This window comes from Malaclemys terrapin, chromosome 4, assembly GCF_027887155.1.
Source record: "Malaclemys terrapin pileata isolate rMalTer1 chromosome 4, rMalTer1.hap1, whole genome shotgun sequence".
NCBI classification, from domain to species: Eukaryota; Metazoa; Chordata; order Testudines; family Emydidae; genus Malaclemys; species Malaclemys terrapin.
The window spans coordinates 115,872,169-115,895,946 of record NC_071508.1 but is presented as its reverse complement, the minus strand read 5'-3'; the positions used below and the strand labels follow the sequence as shown (position 1 = coordinate 115,895,946).

Here is a 23,778-nt window from a genome sequence, read left to right as displayed (position 1 = left end):
AAAGTGAGTGAAGGCGTGGGAGAGCAAGCAACAGAGGTTTGTATTCATTTCCCATCAAAATGCTTTGTTTCAAAGCTTCCCCGTGCCTTTAGTTAATGTCACTTGGTGTCCCCAAGTGACATTAACTAAAGGCACGGGGACATGCATCTGACGAAGTGGGCATTCACCCACGAAAGCTTATGTTCCAATACATCTGTTACTCTTTAAGGTGCCACAGGACTCTTTGTTGCTTTCTTTGTGTTGTTGGACTTCCGTTTGGGACTCTGGGTTCTTGTAAACTGTTGCTGGCATTAAACTGGTGCCAAGAGGGGTAGTGTTAACAAAAGAAAATCCCTGTGAGTTCTTAAACGGCCCTGAAGAAAGTAAAAATCAGAGGTGAAAAACTTAAAGAGGTACCCCTGGCCAGCAGGGGGTGCTCAGTAAGCAGCAGTCTTTTTTACAGTATCCCTCTTCTCAATCTTTCCTACAGATTCTGTGGCAACACACTTCCTTTGCTTCACCAGGTTCAGCATTTCCCCCTCTAGCAGTAGGGGTGCCTGTCATAAGTCAGTCTCACTCTGGATAGTTTTTATTCCTCACTCAAGTTTTATTTTTAAATATTGTACAAGATGGGCCTCAGGGTGGGCCCAAGCAGTACTCTTCAGCCAAACAAAGAAACAAATTCATAACACAGATTCATAACACCTCTCGGGGGTGTTGCCGCATTATGCTGGCTCCAGGGTGCCAGTCCTTCCCCAAACAGGCATTTGGTTGATTGCTTCCCCTATAGGGAGAAGAGCAGCCTTCTACCCAGAAGAAACCTTTTTTCCTGCTGCAGCTTATCTCTTCTCTTTTCCCACATCTCCCTCACCAGAAGAGGTGTTTTTAAAGGTCACAGGCAGCCCTTAATCGGATTCACACATAGGCGCCGAAGCTGTGGGTGCTCCGAGGCTGGAGCATCCACGGGGCAAAAATGGTGGGTGCTGAGCACCCACTGGCAGCTCCCTTATCAGCTATCCCCCATCCCCCAGTGTGTCCCGCCTGCCGGCAGGCCCCATGAATCAGCGCTTCCCCCGCTCTCCCCATGCCTTCTGCACGCTGCAATCAGCTGTTTCACAACATGCAGGAGGCTGGGGGGGAGGAGTAAGGACATGGTGGAAGGGGATGGAACTGGGCGGGAAGAGGCGGGGCATGGGTGGAGTAGGACCGGGAAGAGGTGGGGAGCGGTGTAGGTGGGGCCTTGGAGGAAGGGGTGGAGTGGGGGCGGGGCCCGGGGAAGAGCCAGTGGTCAAGCACCCCCCGACACTTTGGAAAGTCCATGCCCATGCACATGTCCTTAGTTGACCTGAAGTAACCCCTTTTCAGCTCATGGGAGGAAAAGGGCCTTTACCATTCTGTCACAATTCCTAGAAGGGACCATTCTAATAATCTACATAACACAGCCCACAAAATTTCACTCAGTAATTCATATCCAATAATTTGTGATGCTATATTTGACTTCATTGATATTACTGAAAGTATAGAACAAGCAGCAAGTAAAAGGAATAAAAAGCCCAAACTAAGTTCCCTACCCCTCCTTCATGGCACCTTTAAAACACTTTTGCAAATGCCTTCCCTCCCCCCTCTCCCCCCCCGTAGGTTTTGTGGATGAGATGTCAAATCGAGGTCCTGATTAAGTGTGGGTATCTACCCCTTTCAGCAAGAGCAGTCCAAGTTTATTCTGGTGTAATTACTGTAATGAAAAAAGTAAATATGAAAAATGAATACATGTATTGTAATGAATAATGTACCAAAGAATTAGCTATCCAGGTTCTGGGATGAGGGCTGGGCTTTTGAGGCTAATGAGATCCAGAGTCTTGGCCTAATTCTAGCCTGACCCAACCTCCTACTTCAGAAACAAGACCAAAAGGGCATAAGGCATTCCTGGGACTCCCTAATACAACAGCTTGCAGCTCTTTTCTTGCTTGCAGAGCCTATAACTGGCCTTAGTTTAGTTGAATGCTTACATTAAAAGAAAACGGAATATCCATTTTCCATCCAGCTCTGAAGGGAAAAAGAAATAGTTACACTGTAGTAGGGCAACATCTACACTGATAATAATCTCTGAAAATTAAGTGCCCAGTACTTACAGGTATTTTAACAGTGGGAGGATCTTAAAGGCATCTGGATCTATGTAATGTAGATTTCTAGCATTGCGAATTTCTCTGTTAAAAAATAGATACAAATTAGCATATTAGCAAAAAAAATTATGTTCATATTTGAAATTTAACATAAACAAAACAGCATAATACTAAAGTGAACTTTCAGAGAAACATAACTCCTGTGCTGACCTCTTGCACTGGACTGCATCCCAGTAATACAACAAATTGACATCACGCAATGGAGGTGAGCATGTTTGGTGTGCAATGTTACATTACAGCAGCAGCATCTGGACAGATTTGGTTTTGGACACTAATAAGCTTAAGTAATGGGGAGAAAGCACAGGGCTTTGGCCTTCTGCACACATTGATTTTATCAGGAAAAGTCAATAAAGCTATTGAAATGTGTTTAATAAAGCAAATAATGTTCAAAATCAAAGGCAGCTTGGGAGGAGGTTTGCGTGTCTTGGACGGTTGGGTAATGGGTTGAAATTTTTAGTTTTGGATATGGAGGGGAAAAAAAGAAAATGAAGATTATAAAATAGGATTTAATTTCATGTGAGGCCATTTTAGGGGCCTGTGAGTGCCAAAGTTTCTTTTGTTAACACTCTCAATTAGTTTCCACCTTCTCATTTAAATTTAGTAAGTATAATAATAAAAATTAATCTATAGAAAACTTAAAACATCTGAGTTAATAAGTATGCAGGAGGAAGCATCTCCACTGTGGCAGGACTGGAAGTTTGGACACCATCATTCTATTTTTGGTTCTGTCTGTAACATGCTGTGGCATCCTGCAAAGTTACTTAAACCTCCATGCTGTAGTTTACTCTCAGTAAACTGCGAATAAATACTACCACAAAAATAATTTAGCATTTGTTTTCATATTCAAAGAGCTTTACAAACATTAAGCCTCATAATCTCTCATGCTGTTATTACCTACATCATAATGTAAGAAAGATAGGGTATAAAATACAATTAGTTAAGCAACTGCTTAATTGATTACTGTTCCACCTTTCTCAGGGCTCTTTTAATTTTGACTGCTTAACTAAAGAAAAGGACTTGAGTTGAATTTAGTCTTAGAGTTTTATTAAATATCCTAACAACAACAACTATGGGCTTGTCTATACTTACCGCGCTGGTTCAGCGGCAGGCAATCGAACTTCTGGGTTCGATTTATCGCGTCTAGTCTGGACGCGATAAATCGAACTCAGAAGTGCTCCCCGTCGACTCCGGTAATCCTGCTCGCCGCGAGGAGTACGCGGAGTCGACGGGGGAGCCTGCCTGCCGCGTCTGGACGGCGGTAAGTTCGAACTAAGGTATGTCGACTTCAGCTACGTTATTCACGTAGCTGAAGTTGCGTACCTTAGTTCGATTTGGGGGTTTAGTGTAGACCAAGCCAGTGTAGGATATAAGACAAAAATAGTATTGGACTATGATTTGGCAAACAGACTAGGAAATTGATTGATATAGCCATTCATTGATATAGATTGCAAGGCCAGAAGGGACCATTGTGATAACCTAATCTGATCTCCTGTGTAACAGGCCACAAAACTTCCCCCAAAATATTTCCTAGAGCATATCTTTTAGAAAAACATCCAATCTTGATTTAAAATATGACAAATTTTCAAAATCAAATCACATAGCTACAATAGAAAATAACACTTATACCTAATCAGTATCTTGGGAAGGTATCTTTGTTTAGAGTTTTGACTAAGGCCTTGGCTACACTGGCACTGTACAGCGCTGCAACTTGCTGCACTCAGAGGTGTGAAAACGCAGCCCCCCTCCCCCCGAGCGCAGCGAGTGCAACGCTGTAAAGCGCCAGTGTAATCAGCACTGCAGTGCTGCACGCACGCTCGCTCGCAGCGCTGCACGCTATTCCCCTCGGAGAGGTGGAGTACTTGCAGCGCTGCAAGCTATTCCCCTCGGAGAGGTGGAGTACTTGCAGCGCTGCAAGCTATTCCCCTTGGAGAGGTGGAGTACTCGCAGCGCTGCAAGCTATTCCCCTCGGAGAGGTGGAGTACTTGCAGCGCTGCAAGCTATTCCCCTCGGAGAGGTGGAGTACTTGCAGCGCTGCAAGCTATTCCCCTCGGAGAGGTGGAGTACTCGCAGCGCTGCAAGCTATTCCCCTCGGAGAGGTGGAGTACTTGCAGCGCTGCAAGCTATTCCCCTCGGAGAGGTGGAGTACTTGCAGCGCTGCAAGCTATTCCCCTCGGAGAGGTGGAGTACTTGCAGCGCTGCAAGCTATTCCCCTCGGAGAGGTGGAGTACTTGCAGCGCTGCAAGCTATTCCCCTCGGAGAGGTGGAGTACTCGCAGCGCTGCAAGCTATTCCCCTCGGAGAGGTGGAGTACTTGCAGCGCTGCGAGAGAGCTGTCGCAGCGCTGGCGGCGCGACTACACTCGCACTTCACAGCGCTGCCGCAGCAGCGCTGTTAATCCGCATGTGTAGCCAAGGCTTAAGAGTCCTTGAGAATAGGGCCTCACTTGTGCTAACTGGTTATTAACACATTAGAGGAGGGAGGTGGGGATCCAAAACTAAAGCATAAGACAATTCAGTCACTTACATGCCAATTCACCGAGGTCTATTCTCAATGGATCTAGTAGCCCACCCTTTTTAACCTATTTCCCCACAAATTATATTAGACTCAGGATCTAACACTGCTAAAAAAACTTCAAAAACAGACTCCAACGAGAAACTGCAGAATTGGAATTAATTTGCAAACTGGCCACCGTTAAATTAGGCTTGAATAAAGACTACGAGTGGATGGGTCATTACACAAAGTAAAAACTACTTCCCCATGCTAATATTTTTCCCCTACTGTTACTCACACTTTCTTGTCAACTGTTGGAAATGGGCCATCCTGATTATCACTACAAAAGTTTTTTTTCTCCTGCTGATAACAGCCCACCTTAATTGATTACTCTCTTTATAGTTGGTATGACAACACCCATTTTTTCATGTTCTCTGTGTATATATATCTTCCTACTGTATTTTCCACTGCATGCATCCGATGAAGTGGGTTTTAGCCCACGAAAGCTTATGCTTAAATAAATTTGTTAGTCTCTAGGGTGCCACAAGTATTCCTCATTCTTTTTCCTAAATATCTGACATTTATGACAGACTGTACAGCTGATGGCAGTTCAAGAGGCTTGTACACTTGGTCTGTTTTATGTTTTTATGCACCCGAACTTGAACCTAGACACCATGGTAGATACATGTACAGTGTTCTAAATTTTTAGTTAACAACTGTAACTTGTTCAGTTTTAAAGCTCTTTTACAACAACCATGATTGTAATTTGTTACAAAATAAGGACGCACACTAACTCCGTGACAATCTTTAAAGCACATATACAAGATGTACATTTCCTTACTAATTAGGTACCCAGTTTCAGGAAATGGTCAATTGATTGATTTGGGTAATCACAGAAGAGAAACTCTGTTATTTATCACCAGATCTTTACTCAGCCATCAGCTTTCAGCTCAATTACTGTTCACAGCAGGAGCTGACACTGTAAACACAGGTGGAAAAATGGATGGGCCTGACTATAGTCTTTCCCCAGTGTGCTAGTGGGCAACCCAAATTGCTGGAAGATGGAAAGAGATCGTTAAAGGTGCCTATTCAAGATAGGTACTTTATCACCAGGAGGAGTTCCAAGTGGCTGGTCCAGGAACTCAGTCTTCTCATTTCCAGGTATCTTTGGCTTTTGGGAAGCAATGTGCTGAAGGAGACAAGCGTTTTATCTTATTTCTGCTGGGTGATCCATTTTGGTTCCTCTTCTTGGAGGTGCTGGTGTGGACTAATCAGATGGTGACCCATACTTCCACCAAAGAATTGAAATGTCCAATCAAACTGAGAGTTGTTCTCTCTCACCCTTCAATTAAGGAACAAGGCATCATCTTTTGACTTCTTGTAACTGAAGCTGGAACTTTCCAGTCTTTGTACAACATGTCATGTTGCACCAGCTTGTGTAAGGCAAGTTAGACAATAACTGTTGGTATGTCCCAAGATGGTTGTACATTGAACCCCAGCTGGCTTGCTCTGGTCAGCAACTTACCGCCGTAAGTCATTTTCTGTGGGCCCCTCATCCAACTCTGCAGTTATGCTTGCTCAAGATGCAGTTTCCCCATCAACACTCTGCTTAGCTGCTAAAATTTCTAGTTTAAAGGTTACATAAATTTAAACAAATTTAAACAGCCCTCTAGCCAAGTCACACATGGTCCATGTGTGAAACAAACAAACCCCTTCCAGGGCTCACAGTCCAAAATGTCCCCAGTATCCTAATAGCCCTCTCTGGGCTCAGTCCTCTAAAACAGTCCAACAGGGCCGGTCATGCTACCCTTGGTTGGTGTGTCCTTTTCTGCAGCCCTCCCAATCCATCAAGGCCCATCAGGGTACCCTCCCTTGGTCCGGCTAGGTTGCAAGGTTCCTACTCCAGAATTGAGAAACTCCCCGAGGGCTTCTTCCCTGCAGACTCTTTGCCTCTACTTCAGTCCTCAGTGACCTCCGCCTTCCTGCTGAGCCACCCCGGTTGGACTCAGTTCACGGACCACAGCTCCCCCCGAGTCAGTCCTAATAGTGCAGCCCCCTTCTCAGGGGTGCCACAGTTCTAATTCCCTTCCTCAGGGCATAGCCACTTTCTCCAGTGGCTGGGGGGTTGGAGGCAGGGGGCGGAGGGACAGACCCAGTCCTGGTCCCTCCACTGCTCCAAGTCCCAACCCAAGGTCCCTTTAAATATAGCAGCCTGATGCTCTGTACCATTACTATTTTCTGCTCTACATTTCCCTGGGCCACTTCCCTGTGGCCAGTCTTAGTTTAAGTCCCAGCAGCCAGCCAAAAACACTTTCTTCACGCCCCTGGTCCCTGCCAGTAACTACTGCTTAGTCCCAGCAGCCAACCACAAGCTATTCTCCAGCTCCCTCGATCTCTGCCAGCAACTGATCTGTCTAGCCCTTTCAGCCAGCCAGGAGCACCTCTTGCTCCCCCAGTCCCTGCCAGCAGACTGAACTCACTCTGGTCCTGCAGCTCTTTTTATATGAGCCTCCTGGGCCCCGAATGGCTGTACTCTGCAATCTCTTTCCTGATTGGCTGCATCCCATCCACCTCTCTAGGCAGCTTGGAGGACCCTCTCCACTGCCTTTTCTGGAGCAGGGCAGGGCACAGCCATGAGGCCTCCAGCAGGGGGCCTCAGGGCCTAGTCCACCCCATTATCTCTTACAGAAGTTGACCTTATTGCATTCCACATATGGGAACATTTGGTCTCTACTGGGAAAGAGTAGCAGAGGGTGGATTGAAAACCTTATTTTGCTGGTAACACTAACACTGACAGGAGATATATAGTCTAGCTTTTCTGGAGGTAATTAAGTGGAGTACTTTAATCCAAAATGATACATGCCAGAAATTCATCTGCTCTCGTGGATCCAAGAAGGTGGCTTCTACCTTCACTCCTGTCAGTAGGCTAGTTCAGTTTTCAACATAATTCCTGTGCTTGGATTTCAGTTAATTAAGGTCTTGTCTACACTACCAAGTTTTGTCACCAAAAACTGCCTTTTGGCGACAAAACAGCAAGAGCGTACACACTACAATGGGACTTTTGTCACGAAAAATGCACAGTTTTGGCAACAAAAATCTTCCATCCCATAAGAGACGTTTGTCTTTTCCCCTCCCTTTATTGTCGACAAAGAGCCAGTGTAGACACTGCTGATTGTTTTGTCAACAGAACTGGCTTCTGCCAGTATCCCACAATGCCTGTGCTGATTGCTCTGCTCAGTGTTTTGATCTCTGCTGCCCTGCAGGCATGCGCCCCATCTCTTTCAAAGCTCCAGGAAGTATCTGTGTGCTGCTCCCTTTGGGGAACAAACAAAGAGCAAATCATTGGAATGCTCCTGTTCTGTCCTGCACTAGGAACACAGCAGCAGGCAGACCCCTGCTGCTGGGGGAGGGGGACAGATTGCTGTGCTGCTTTGCCATTCCTCAGCATGGAGAGCTACCAGAGCTACTCATGATGCTGCTCTCAGCAGCTGAGGGGGCTGTGGGAGAACTCGCACAGAGATCAGCTCTTCCTTTCCACAACACTGCACTGTGGGATACATACCCCCAGTGCATTGCTCACACTGTCGATGATGGTGTCCCCAATGTGGACATGATCTGTCGACAGAGGGAGCAAGTGTGAACAGCCTTTGGCGATTTTTGTTTTGTCGACTTTTGGGTGTCGACATAAGTTTTGTCAACAAAACTTGGTAGTGTAGACAAACCCTAAGCAACATACTGTACAAGGAAGAAAAGGAAATTTACAGTGACTGGGCTGAAGTCTGAGGTCCTCCCTCAGCTTTCACTCTGGCCAATTCCTATTAACTCCAATGGGAGTTTTGTTTGAAAAAGGATTGAGTAAAAACTAAGCAAGGACTTCACGATTTGGTCCAATCTCAGAGAAAACATCCCAAAAGTGAGATCTGCTCATTCAAATGAACAAGGTAAAATTCCTGTTAACAGTCCTTCCCATGTGTTATTAGAAGGATTGGGGAAGGTCTGCAAAGTAAAGGCCACTGTCCCTGAAAATTTTCAATGTGTGGATCGGCTTATTCAGTCATTGATCCTAAAAGAGTTGCTGTGGGAAAAAGATAAAATCAATAGAAAGGCATTATGTCAGTCCGTATTGGACTGTTTGGCATGTCTAAGTTCTACTATACTTAAACAGAGAAAAACAATCCACTTGCTGCTTCAGCCACATAGTACCCCTTTCTCCCCTCCTGACAAAACTGAAGAACAACCACCTCCTCCATATAATTCACAGGAGGCCGTTCCCTCTGCTCCTGCTCCAACCTTGCCCTTATACCCTATAATTGCTGTGAAATCCAAAAATGATGGTGTGACAATGCGGTTCTGGCGGAACCCAACTGAGAGTGCCAACTCAGGACAAATTGCTCAAATAGGGCAGTTACAGCCCAAGGCTGGGTTTTTTTCCACCTCTAAGGCAAACCAAACCAGCCAGACTAAGAGGACTTCGGTCTCACCCCACTGGCTAACCACAAGTCTCACAAGCAATCTCCTTAGACACTCCAGTTTCCCAGTATTACCACCAGTGCCACTCGTTATGGGGACAAATGGTTATGAAAACCAATACCCCAGTAAAAGAAAAAGGTTCTCCTGATCCCAAAGGACCAAGCCCCAGACCCAGGTCAATATACAAATCAGATCTTACCCACAAATCACGCTGTTGCCAATCCTTTAGAATCTAAAATCTAAAGGTTTATTCATAAAAGGAAAAAGATAGAGATGAGAGTTAGAATTGGTTAAATGGAATCAATTAAATACAGTAATGGCAAAGTTCTTGGTTCAGGCTTGCAGCAGCAATAGAATAAACTGCAGGTTCAAATCAAGTCTCTGGAATACATCCTCCACTGGGATGGGTCCTCAGTCCTTTGTTCAAAGCTTCAGCTTGTAGCAAAGTTCCTCCAGAGGTATGAAGCAGGATTGAAGACAAGATGGAGATGAGGCATCAGCCTTATATAGTCTTTTCCAGGTGTAAGAACACCTCTTTGTCTTACTGTGGAAAATTACAGCAAAATGGAGTCTGGAGTCACATGGGCAAGTTCCTGCATACTTTGCTGAGTCTCAAGGCATATTTGCCTTCTCTCAATGGGTCCATTGTATAGCTGATGGTCCTTAATGGGCCATCAAGCAGGCTAGGCAGAGCTAACACCAGTTTCTCTGGGATGTCACCCAGCAGCATAGCATAAGTTTGAAATACAGACAGTATAGAGCCAATATTTATAACTTCAACTACAAAATTGATACACACATATAGACAGCATAATCATAACCAGTAAACCATAACCTTGTCTTAGACACCCCATTTGACCCCCCGTATACAAGATTTGCTTGCCACTACAGGACCTTGGTTGCAACAATCATCTATTTGGTCCCAGATTATATCAATAACGTCACAGATGGTCAACAGACTACTACCATCACAGAATGTAGGAATTTCACCCCTGCTGAGCTCCAAGATTTGCGAGCCAGGTAATCCGGGAGACAACCAGGCCTCTGCCACACCAAATGCGCAGGAGGTCGAGGAGGAAGTACAGGCCATGCTAGCCTTAGGGTCATCGAGCCGTCATACAGCGAGTGGCGCAGTCCGGTGATCTTGGTGCCCAAGCCCAATGGCACACGGCGCTTCTGTATAGACTTCCGGCGGGTTAACGCCATCTCACAGTTCGATGCTTATCCTATGCCCCATGGGAGGGCATCTCAAGGAGGCCCATTTCATCACCACCCTCGACCTCAGTAAGGGATACTGGCAGATCCCTCTCAACCCCATCTCTAGAGAGAATACAACATTCGCCACCCCAACAGGACGCTAACAGTTTACCCGGATGCCCTTTGGCCTCCATGGGGCCCCAGCAACATTCCAACGACTAATGGATCGCCTTTTACGACCTCATCAAGACTATGCGGCAGCATATCTGGATGACGTTGTAGTTTACAGCTGCCAGTTGGAGGAGCACCTGGAGCACGCAGCTGTGGTCCTGAGATCCCTGTGACAGGTGGGACTAACAGCCAACCCAAAAAGGTGTTGCATTGGCTGGCAAGAGGCAACGTACCTCGGATACACCATAGGGGGAGGACGAGTAAAACCCCTCATGGGGAAGGTTCAAGCACTGGCAGCCTGTCCCGCCACCTACCACGAAACGCCAAGTGAGACAGTTCCTGGGGCTCACCAGCGACTATCGGCAGTTCATCCCGCAGTTTGCTTCCATCGCAGCCCCCTTAACAGGACTTTTGACGAAGGACAGTCCCCGGCAAGTACTACAACCTCAAGAATATGAAGATGCCTTCCGGACACTCAAGGAATGTCTCTGCTGGGAGCCAGTCCTATACAGCCCGGACTTTGACTGTGAGTTCATCCTCCACACGGATGCCTAAGAGGTGGGGCTTGGGCCCATCCTGTCCCAAGAAGTGGATGGAGAAGACCGGTTGTATACCTCAGCCAAAAATTATTCCCCTGCAAGAAGAACTACGTGGTAATAGAGAAAAAAGCACTCACCATGAAGTGGGCACGTGACGCCCTACGTTACTACCTCTTCGGGGCCCCATTTACACTAGTCACGAACCATGCTCCACTCCAATGGCTAACAAGAATGAAAAACAACAACACTAGACTACTGTGCTGGTACCTGGCCTTACAACCCTATGCTTTTACCATCTGGCATAGGGCTGGCAAGGATCACGCAAATACGGACTTCCTGTCCTGCCTAGGATGGATGGACGAGCCTGGCCCCAATGAGCAGGAGCCAGATTTGAGGGTGTGTGTGTGTAGTGAGGCGGTGTGGTTCCCCACCGCCCCAGAGAGAGATGAACCCCTCCAGACACCAGAGTGGGCGGAGCTAGTGAGCTCTGAGCCCGCCCCCCAGAAGTTCAGGCGGTGCCCCGGAAGTATAAAGGCTCGACCTCAGAGCTCACTGGGGAAACAGCTGCTGGAGAGGCCAGATGCCTCTCGCCTAGGCCACAACTGGGAAGCACCAGTGGCCTGCAGTACATGCAAGGACTGGCCCGACCTGCCCTGCACTCGCTACCTGGAGGAGTTGCCGAACCTGCCCTGCGCCAGCTCCCCAGAGGAGTTGCCGGGCCTGCCCTGCGTCAGCTACCCGGAGACTACCTTAGTCTCTAAGGTACAACAAGTACTCCTGTTCTTTTTACTGTTTGTACTATTGTGGCTCAGCCCTGCCTGAGGGCCTGAGCTCCTGACTCATTATTGCCCCGCCCTGACCTAGGGCCTGGGCTCACTACTGTTTGTACTGTTACTGCTCAGCCCCTGCCTGAGGGCCTGAGCTCCTGATTCATTATTGCCCCACCCTGACCTAGGGCTGGGCCTTACTACTGTTTATACTGCTACTGCTATAGTGTTATTGCTCAGCCCCTGCCTGAGGGCCTGAGTCATTTTTGCCCCACCCTGACCAAGGGCCCAGGCTTATTACTACTGTTGTACTGATATTGCTCAGTCCCTGCCTGAGGGCCTGAGTGCCTGACTCATTGTTGCCCCGCCCTGACCTAAGGCCCCGGCATAACTGTACTTATTTCTGCCTCCACAAGGGCCCCCAGGGAAGACTCCCATGGCCAAACTAATTCCCCAATACATCAACAGTATGTAGTAAGGCGGTGTGGTTCCCCGCCACCCCGGAGAGAGACGAACCCCAGCTAACCTCTCTACAGGTACCCATTACAGTGGCATGAACTCCCTCTGCTGCCATCGCTAGTGGTGCCAGTATAAAGGGTCCAGCCGATCCCCAGAGCATGTTCATATTGCAATTAAAAACCCACAACTGACCCATGCCAGCTAACTTGGGCTCGGGCTGAGTGGCCATTTAACTCTGATGTAGATGTTTGGGCTCAGGCTGGAGCCCAAGCTCTGGGACCCCACAGGACCTACACCTTTCCAGGATCTAAAAGAATCTAAAAGAATCACTAGAAAAAACATGATGGGTATCCAAACGAGGATGGAAAGCTCATATTGCTGCCAGATGAACCTTGATAAGGAAACTGCAAAGACTTGTCTCAGGTGCAGCAGATAGTCTAGTATATACTGGATGGATGAGTGCATTGGCAAGACTCCAATCTGACAAACCCAGACACAGAACTGCTTCTGTTTTGACAGGTAGGCAGCCCTGGTGAAGGGCTTTCTGCTACTTTGTACGATCTGGTAAGCTTGCTCTCTGGGATTTAGCCTTTGAGCTTCTAGACCATTAGATGAAGGAACTGCACATTTGGGTGGAGCAGATGACGTAGTTTTAGGGGATCAAATTCAGGTGCAACGGGAGTGAGACTGGAGTAGCTATTGCGAGGTCCAGTAGAGTGGAGAACCAATGTTGGCGGGGCCATGCTGGGGCTATTAATATAGCCCAGGTGTGATCCAGCATGATCTTTAGTAACAGTCTGTGAAAAAGTGGGATTGGGGGAAAAAGCAAAGTAAAACTTTGCTGTCCAGGGTAGCAGGAAGGCATCTGTGATGTAGCCCGGACTGTGGCCTTCTAGGGAGCAGAACTGGTGACAATTTCTGTTGGACTTGTTTGCAAATAGGTCTATTTGGGGAATCCCCCACTGCTGGAAAATGCACTTGGCAACTCACTGAAATTAGAACCCATGAAGGTACCATGAGCACAGTGTCCAGATGATGCTGGTGTGGTGAGTACACTGAGGCCAGCTATGTCAGGAGGGGCCTGAGATGCAGCCTCATGTGCTGTACTACATATGTGCAAACAGTCATGTGGCCCAGGAGCTTCAGACAGCTTCAGGCTGTTGTGATTGCATGAATCTTGAAGTCTGTCATAAGAGATTGAATAGACTGGAATGTTGACTCTGAAAGGAATGCTCTGGCCTGGACACAGTCCAACACAGCCCTATAAACTCTATCCTCTGTACATGGCAAATGGTAGACTTGTCTGTATTGAACAGTAGGCCTAGAGCTTTGAAAGTTGACTGAGTGAACTGAACACTGGATATAACCTGAGCTTTAGACCAGCCCTTGACTAACCATCCAGGTAAGGGTAGACCTGCACTCCTAGTCTCTTCAGGAATGCTGGCACCATGGCCATTCCTTTTTGTGAACACCCCAGGAACTGCAGACAGGCCAAACAGAAGCACTGTGAACTGGTAATATAAGTGCTTCACTATGAACCTGATACACATTCTATGACCTTGGTATATCAACACATGAAAGCAGGAGGCTCTTAAATCGAGGGCAACATGAGAAGTCTCCAGGATCCAGTGAGGGAATAATGGATGCCAGGGTGACTATGCAAAATTATATCTTTTTGAGATAGGTGTTGAGCTGATATAGGTCTAAAATAGCTCTGAGGAAATAATGGGAATAGAAGCACTTCCCTCAGATTCTGTGGAACCTCCTCTGTGGCTTCCATGTGAAGGAGAGATTGAACCTCTTGGACCAGAAGCTCTTCATGAGAGAAGTCCTTGAAGAGGGACAGGGAGAAAGGGGAGAAATAAACTAGAAGATGTATCCGACTTCCACAGTGCTCAAAACCCAATGGTCCATGGTGATATGGGATCGAGCACTAAGCAAATGGGAAAGGCAGTTTGCAAACACAGGAAAAAACAGGATCTGGCATCCTGGGAACTGGTACAGCATCCTTGAGCATCCCATCAAAATGCCTGCTTAGAACCCGTGGATGTCTAGGTGGGGCAGGCACTCATGCAGAGGGCGGAGGAGGTTGTTTATGCCTATGACCCCTATTCTTTTTCCTCTGCAGATCATGTTGGACTGAGCTAGAACAGCCAAGGGATTTTTGAGGTCTAACATGCTTCCTGGTAGGGACTGGAGTGTACAACCAGAGAGACTCCAGGGTTGCCCTTCAGTCTTTTAACCTATGGAGCTTAGCGTCAGTCTGCTCCAAAAACAGCATGGCCCCTTCAAAGGGCTGGTCCTGCACAGTTTGTTGAACCTCCTGCAGGAGCCTGGAGGACTGCAATCAGGAGCTCCTATGCATAACCATGGAACTGGCAGCTGAGTAGTTGCATCCAGAGCAGCTTGCTGCGACGCCCTTGTTACTGATATTTCCCTTATCCACTAGTGAGGAAAACTCCTGCCTACCATCTTCTGGCAGCATATCTTTACATTTTAGCATGGAGTCTGTAGCCATACAATAATTACAGCAGTAATCATAAGATAAAGGGGTAAGGAAGTGATAGCAGAAACTCAAGAGACCTATAGGTAGGGTGACCAGACAGCAAGTGTGAAAAATCGGGACGGGGGTGGGGGGTAATAGGAGCCTATATAAGAAAAAGACCCAAAAATCGGGACTGTCCCTATAAAATCGGGACATCTGGTCACCCTACCTATAGGCCTAGTCTTATAAGAAATACTTATGTTAACTGCTTAAGCCTAAGGCCGTATAGCCTGAGTAGTAGTAGTAATTCTGATAATACTGCCCTGATCTTAGGACAAGAACCTACCACGTTTCAGTATTAATTGGGGATTCTAAATCAATAATATAATCAATAAACAATCAATAGATCAGGCAACAAGCCCCATGCAGGCCACTCATGGGCATAGCCTTACTTCAGGTAATGCAGGGCTTGAAGTCTGGTGCAAAGGGATGCGTCAGTCACCGGGAATCAACCAAAATCCTCAGTTGGTGTAAAAACCTAATTAACTATACTCAACAAACACTAAACTCTTTACAACAAAATACAAGAGTACACAGTCCACTGAGAGCACTTGCAAAAGCAAGAAGAGCAGTTCCATGGACAGTCATCAACAGGCAGAAGGAACTGAGGGTCTCAGGGTCAGCTGGACCCTTTATACCAGTACACAGCAATAGAGGGCACTCATGTGGCCCTAATAGGTACCACAGAAGAAAAAATTTCCCGTGATTGTATGCAGGATACGCACATACCAAGAGTGGAATGCACATGTGCAATCACTTGAAGAAGAACCATAGGGAGCAATTCTGATCAAGCCTGGGATGGGACAAACGTTTACTAAAATGTCACTTTCATCTCTAGCATCTTCTATCATAAAATAAAGCAGTTTTGTGAACTCTGCACAAGTAGGTGGCAAAACAAATGCACTACAGCTTTTATCTAACATCATGTAGGTGAGCTGCATAAGTTGTGCATCCAAGAGAATATTATCAAAGACAGCTCACTCAGTAGAGAGTAAAGTGCAGGTGAGAAGTTCTTTCTATGAAACAGGCACTGAATCTTCACTTCTGTTAAATTATCTCATTGTCAGGAAAAGTGCACTGCACCTCTTATTTTGCTAGGAAAGAAATCTTGTCACTATTTTGTTTTGTATCTGAAAAGAGTACCTATTTGTATGGAAAAGAATGGAAAGTCATATTTTTAAAGAAACTTCATAACATATTGCTTACAAAAATACCATGTTAAAAGAATAATATTTAGTTTGCAAAAATTGAATAATCAAGAGTTCGTAAAAGGCAGATTTATGACTGCTCGTGCACCAAATTAGGCAGGGATGGATACACAAGGGATGGAAAAATGGTATGTGATCATGTAATTAAACTATCATAATGTGTATGCATGGGGGATGGGAAGCACAAGCTAGCATAAATCTGGCATTCCTAACTCTTGATTGACTTTGTGACCTAAATAATAACGTTCTTTCAACTTTGTTTTTTGCTTTCGTGTGTAATTCCCTAGGATGTTTTTTTAAAAGAAAAAAAAAGTCTAGTTTAGATTAATAGATTCCAAGGCCAGAAGGGACCACTTGATCATCTACAACCTAGGTTCTTCTCCTCAAAGGAACTGGAGATGCTGGAGAATGAACCTAGAACCTCATACTTATGAGGACAGAATCCCTGCTTCATTATGCGTAACTGTAACAACCCTCACCCCCATCATGTATAATCAGTCAGGGCTTAAACCATTAACCTTCATCATTAAAGTGCAGACTGCTACAACTTGAGTTACAGAAATAACTATATTAGGTAGCAACAGGAAAAAGACTGTTACCCCCTTATGGAGATGGACCACTGTATCCAGGTGCTGGAACAAGGGGGAGTTCAGTCTGGCCCAGCTCTCTCCCATCCCCATCCCTGGAGCTGGGGAGCTCCATTCCCATATGATGACCCCAAAAGGGAGCATGGGGTATGGGACACTATGGTCATGTACCACAGGTGGGGAGAATGGTTCTCCTCCACCCTGCTACCACCTGCTTTGGTGGTGGCATAGGCCCAGCCTTAGAATGTTCAGGTTTAATTATTACTTTGGTGTGCTGCCCGATTTTCTTAAGGAATGCAAGTGAGAAGGGAAACTTGTGATTTTTTAAAAACAGTTTATATCTCAGCACAACCTGAACCAAATGTAATGGGACAAAGAACAGACAATTCACTAGTTTGAGGATTATCCCTCTGCCAAACATCAAAAGCCTCTGCAAACAAAGAAGTGTGAGATGTTTATTAAATAGTCTCTGATTTCTCTAGTCCACTGCCCACACTTATATTATAGATTTGTAATCAATATTTTAGGATTTCGTATTTCCTCATAGTCAACTTTTTAAAGTTGGGCACAATTTATAATGCTTCCTTTACTGGGAATATTCCCCAGAAAGAAATGGCACTAATACTGTAGTACTCTGAACCCTTTTCTTGTGTAAGAAGCAGCCTAGAATTCTATATTATTTACTAAGTTAGGTGGCAGTGTTTAGTGTCTAGACCTTCTAGAAACTAAGCTGACATATCCTAACAGCCAAATTATGATTACACCACAGATCTGCTGAGGGAGTGTTAACATTTAGGAATGCAGAGTTGAAGAGAGCTCTCAGCTGCCCATGAAGGAAGCTATTCAATCGAATGTTTACACAGGAAGTAAAAAGGTTATGGATTTTCAAAAAAAGAGGAAAACACAGCTGATGAATCTAAAGAGAAGTAAACCCTGCATGTAAGGCCCAGTGTACTATCCTGATTTGAGGAAAGAAGTATTTGAGGTGTTCTGTCTATATGTATAGAGTGAACTGGAAGAAGGCAGACATGAGGCCTACATCTAGGAGATATGTCTAATTTATACCATTAACAGGGAGTGTATAGTGGGATTGGTAGGCTATATAAAGGTAGAGAATGGAATAAATGAGTTTTCTGCTTCACAGTGGAATGGCTGCTGGGGAAAAACTGATGTTTCTGGACTGAACATGGAGAAGATAAGTTGCAATCTCTTGACCATAGTGAGTGGTAGGGTTGACATAAGCTATAATCATATCTATAGAGAGGGTAACAGGCAAGATGTTGAAAGAAGAACAGGAGTACTTGTGGCACCTTAGAGACTAACAAATTTATTGGAGCATAAGCTTTCGTGGACTACAGCCCACTTCTTCGGATGCATATAGAATGGAACATATATTGGAACATACACACATACAGAAAGCATGAACAGGTGGGAGTTGTTTTACCAACTCTGAGAAGCCAATTAAGTAAGAGAAAAAAAACTTTTGAAGTGATAATCAAGCTAGCCCAGTACAGACAGGTTGATAAGAAAGGTAAAATGTTGATGTTTCTGGCCAATAATGGGATGGGTGAGCTGTAAGATTTTTGTAAATGAGTGTGGGTCATATGTGGCGGGGGCCTGTTCTGAGAGAGTTTGTACCCAATAATAAAAATGTACATGATGTAGGATTTATGGATGTAAGAGAGGTGGCTCATGTAAGATAACATTGGAAAGGTTATGATTTTCTGAATGTGATTATCCAATTTGTACGCCCGTATATTTCTGTATCTGAAGTTAGGAATATTGACTATGTATCTGTATTTCAAATGTGTTACTTTGGGTGTCACCCACAACTAGCCCTTCAAGTACAACAATGGAAAGGCCAGGCAGGGCTAATGGCCCATTAGCAAAGGCAATGGACTGTGAAAAAGCTTAGTCTTCCTGTGGATGCTCCACTCAGTCTATGAGTAATGACTGCCACAGCCCTGCAGTGACATAGATTCATAGATTCATAGATTATAGGACTGGAAGGGACCTCGAGAGGTCATCGAGTCCAGTCCCCTGCCCGCATGGCAGGACCAAATAATGTCTAGACCATCCCTGATAGACATTTATCTAGCCTATTCTTAAATATCTCCAGAGACGGAGATTCCACAACCTCCCTAGGCAATTTGTTCCAGTGTTTAACCACCCTGACAGTTAGGAACTTTTTCCTAATGTCCAACCTAGACCTCCCTTGCTGCAGTTTAAACCCATTGTTTCTGGTTCTATCCTTAGAGGCTAAGGTGAACAAGTTCTCTCCCTCCTCCTTATGACACCCTTTTAGATACCTGAAAACTGCTATCATGTCCCCTCTCAGTCTTCTCTTTTCCAAACTAAACAAACCCAGTTCTTTCAGCCTTCCTTCATAGGTCATGTTCTCAAGACCTTTAATCATTCTTGTTGCTCTTCTTTGGACCCTTTCCAATTTCTCCACATCTTTTTTAAAATGCGGTGCCCAGAACTGGACACAATACTCCAGCTGAGGCCTAACCAGAGCAGAGTAGAGTGGAAGAATGACTTCTCGTGTCTTGCTCACAACACACCTGTTAATGCATCCCAGAATCATGTTTGCTTTTTTTGCAACAGCATCACACTGTTGACTCATATTTAGCTTGTGGTCCACTATAACCCCTAGATCCCTTTCTGCCGTACTCCTTCCTAGACAGTCTTTTCCCATTCTGTATGTGTGAAATTGATTTTTCCTTCCTAAGTGGAGCACTTTGCATTTGTCTTTGTTAAACTTCATCCTGTTTACCTCAGCCCATTTCTCCAATTTGTCCAGATCATTTTGAATTATGACCCTGTCCTCCAAAGTAGTTGCAATCCCTCCCAGTTTGGTATCATCCGCAAACTTAATAAGCGTACTTTCTATGCCAATATCTAAGTCGTTGATGAAGATATTGAACAGAGCCGGTCCTAATACAGACCCCTGCGGAACCCCACTCGTTACGCCTTTCCAGCAGGATTGGGAACCATTAATAACAACTCTCTGAGTACGGTTATCCAGCCAGTTATGCACCCACCTTATAGTAGCCCCATCTAATTTGTATTTGCCTAGTTTATCGATAAGAATATCATGCGAGACCGTGTCAAATGCCTTACTAAAGTCTAGGTATACCACATCCACCGCTTCACCCTTATCCACAAGGCTCGTTATCCTATCAAAGAAAGTTATCAGATTGGTTTGACATGATTTGTTCTTCACAAATCCATGCTGGCTGTTCCCTATCACCTTACCACCTTCCAAGTGTTTGCAGATGATTTCCTTAATTACTTGCTCCATTATCTTCCCTGGCACAGAAGTTAAACTAACTGGTCTGTAGTTACCTGGGTTGTTTTTATTTCCCTTTTTATAGATGGGCACTATATTTGCCCTTTTCCAGTCTTCTGGAATCTCTCCCGTCTCCCATGACTTTCCAAAGATAATAGCTAGAGGCTGAGATACCTCCTCTATTAGCTCCTTGAGTATTCTAGGATGCATTTCATCAGGCCCAGGTGACTTGCAGGCATCTAACTTTTCTAAGTGATTTTTAACTTGTTCTTTTTTTATTTTATCCGCTAAACCTACCCCCTTCCCATTAGCATTCACTATGTTAGGCATTCCTTCAGACTTCTCGGTGAAGACCGAAATAAAGAAGTCATTAAGCATCTCCGCCATTTCCAAGTTTCCTGTTACTGTTTCTCCCTCTTCACTAAGCAGTGGGCCTACCCTGTCTTTGGTCTTCCTCTTGCTTCTAATGTATTGATAAAAAGTCTTCTTGTTTCCTTTTATTCCCGTAGCTAGTTTGAGCTCATTTTGTGCCTTTGCCTTTCTAATCTTGCCCCTGCATTTTTGTGTTGTTTACCTATATTCATCCTTTGTAATCTGTCCTGACCAGACATGGGTCTGAGTCACCTGGTATTGGACTCACCCCTTGGAAGGCCAGTGTTCTCCCACTGGGAAACAAAGGGTTCCCGCCATACACAAGAGCGATATAAGGCAGGGAAGTGACATCATCAAGGTTCTCCTCTGCCTCCCCACCCAAAGAGACACTGAAAAACACCTGGAAGCAAGAACTGAACTGTGGGGAGAAGGGGTGAGCCCGAGCTGGAAGGGCGTCTAGCTTGTGAGTAATAATAACTGAGGTCTCAAGCTGGACACCAGTGCAGCTGCCTTTCAAGACTTCCTGTAATCTGCCTGAAACAATATCTAGAGTGAGAAATTACTATTTGTAACCAATTTCTTTAGTGAAACAAGCTTAGCTTGCATGTTTTGTTTTATTTGCTTAGTAATCTGCTTTGTTCAGTCTATTTCTTATATTCACTTAAAATCCACCTGTGACGTTATTGACATGAGCTGTGCCATATAGATCACTGTTGCAATCAGGGTCCTATGGCTGCACCTGGTCTTGTGCAGAGAAGGGCAAGTGGGGTGTCTATGGAAAGGCTGTAGTTTGCTGGTTATGATTATGCTATCTATATGTGTGTATCATTTTTGTATTTGAAGTTATGAATATTGGCTATGTACTTGTATCTCAATATGTGTGATTCTAAGTAGCCTCAGTAAAGCATTTGGTAAGCTTCTTGAGAAAGGACTAGTCTCAGTAAGTGCTCAATCAAGAAACACTTAACTGACAATGGACTTTGGGGGATGCCACTCCACATCTGAGCTTTCCTGGGAACATTCAAACTAACATGAAAACAATGGCATCGGCCTGCAAAAAGCTAAATCATTCATAGACATGTGACTTGGCTAGTGGCTACAAACTCCATCTAGTTGCTGTGACTTTGCACAGAAGAACAAAGGGGTTTCCACCCACAAGAGAGAGAATATAAAAGGCCCTGGAAAACCCCTCTATTTTGTCTTCAGCTGGCTTAAGAGATGGCCTCTCCACCCCAAAGCGATGCCTAAAAGAAACTGGAACAAAGGACAGTAACTACGGGGGTGTGAGTGATTGCTGGACCCAGACTAGGAAGGAGTCTAGTCTGTGAAAGAAGCTTATTGGAACATCTCTGAGGGTGAGATTTAGCTGCATTCAGTTTTCTACTGTATTAGGCTTAGACTTGCGTATTTTTGTTTTATTTTGCTTGGTAACTTACTTTGTTCTGTCTGTTATTACTTGGAACCACTTAAACCCTACTTTTTATACTTAATAAAATAACTTTTTGCTTATAAATTAACCCAGAGTAAGTAATTAATTCCTGGGGGAGCAAACAGCTGTGCATATCTCTCTATCAGTGTTATAGAGGGCTGACAATTTATGAGCTTACCCTGTATAAGCTTTATACAGAGTAAAACAGATTTATTTGGGGTTTGGATCCCATTGGGAACTGAGTATCTGGGTGTTAGAGACAGGAGCACTTTCTAAGCCATTTTCAGTTAAGTCTTCCGCTTTTGGGGGACATGATTCAGACCTGGGTCTGTGTTTGCAGCAGGCTAGCGTATCTGGCTCAACAAGACAGGGTACTGAAGGCCCAAGCTGCAAGGAAAATGGGCCCAGAGGTAGTCTTGGCACATCAGGTGGCAGTACCAAGGGAGTCTCTGTGATCAAACCCATCACACCACCTTTTGTAGTTAATAAACTTATTTGTTGTTTATAATATAACCCAGTTTGTGCAATTCGTAATGGAGGAGAAGGGATATTAGAGGCTGTGCATACCTTCCTCCACATTGAGGGAGGAGGTGGATTTCATAATATACCTTTGGGTCTGCACTCCATGGGAGGTGGACACCTGAGTGCTGGGGCAAGTCCCTTAAGCTGAGCCTTTCCAGAACTGATCTCAGTGTCTGTTTTGTTCTGCAGTTGGGTGTGGCCCTGCCTGTGTGTGTGCTGGAGGAGGCTTAATAGACTGGCTCAGCAAGACAGGTAAAAAGGGTGCTCAGGCTGGCATAACAGGCAGGCTCAGTGGTATCTCAGCATATCAGGTGGCACCTTAAGGGGTCCAACCCATCACAGGCTCCTTGAATCATAGTTCACAGGGTGATATGGGAAGTAGAATGGGAATGAAACAGGGACATTAGACCTGCAATAATATAGATTCATTGGCCAAGACTTCAACTATTTTGGTGGCTACTGCAGCCATGAAGCTGTCCTGCTGCAACTCCACTTTTCCCGGTAGAACTTTTCTCCTAGCCTGTTTACTCATTGTTTGCAGAGAGGCCAGAATTTGGCCCTCAGCGCACTTGGATCTGTTAGGTTATGTTGTCAGCAACTAGATTGCTAAAATTACAGTCCTCTGTTCAAATTATGTTTGTCCCTTTAAACCATTTTTAAACAACACTGTTTCTATGACAAACTTTTTTTTTTTTAAATTCTTTTAAATGCTATTACTCCCTGGCCTCTCTCTTAGATCTTTTTTTGTTAACTATGTAGTAATTGCATACCCATCAGTGGAATGCATTTCTTAATCATCCCAGATGTGATATGCACATTCAAGATATCATTAGTAAAATCATCCTTAGGTGCTAACATCTGCATCCACCAACTGGTGTGTTTTCTACCATTGCCTACAGTTCTGCTTGACCCTTTGAGCTTCTTGGCTACATGTGATTTTGTTGTAGACCAAAAAGATTCAAGAAATGAAAGATAGTCACAGATGTACAGATTTCAGCTAGAAAAGGAATTCTGAATTGGATGCCACAGAGGGCCAGTTTTTGGCATGCTGCTATTCATAACATTCTGTATAAATGATTGGCTGAAGGTATTGAAAACAATCTCCAAGCCTGCAAATGATACTAAAATTGGAAGCCGAGGAATAATGGAATGAGATTCAGTTGGTATCTGATTAGTTAGGGGACTGGGCCAGCAGAAGGCTAATGCAGTTGACCAAAGAACATGACCTATGAAGGAAGGCTGAAACAATTGGGTTTGTTTAGTTTGAAAAGAGAAGACTGAGAGGGGACATGATAGCAGTTTTCAGATATCTAAAAGGGTGTCATAAGAAGGAGGGAAAAAACTTGTTCATCTTAGCCTCTAAGGATAGAACAAGAAAGCAATGGGCTTAAACTGCAGCAAGGGAGGTTTAGGTTGGACATTAGGAAAAAGTTCCTAACTGTCAGGGTGGTTAAACACAGGAATAAATTGCCTAGGGAGGTTGTGGAATCTCCATCTCTGGAGATATTTAAGAGTAGGTTAGATAAATGTCTATCAGGGATGGTCTAGACAGTATTTGGTCCTGCCATGAGG

At 44.9% G+C, this 23,778-nt stretch overlaps 1 protein-coding gene across 7 annotated transcripts in view; it reads right to left on the bottom strand.

Moving 5' to 3' along the window:
• The window catches only part of TSHR (thyroid stimulating hormone receptor), a 238,602-nt gene that overhangs the window by 79,224 nt on the left and 135,600 nt on the right, over nucleotides 1-23,778 (bottom strand). For all 7 annotated transcript variants that reach the window (XM_054024860.1, XM_054024861.1, XM_054024855.1 and 4 more), the window contains one exon: nucleotides 2,109-2,183. In XM_054024860.1, the coding sequence (XP_053880835.1) occupies nucleotides 2,109-2,183 (75 nt within the window). The remainder of the gene's footprint in view (nucleotides 1-2,108; nucleotides 2,184-23,778) is intronic.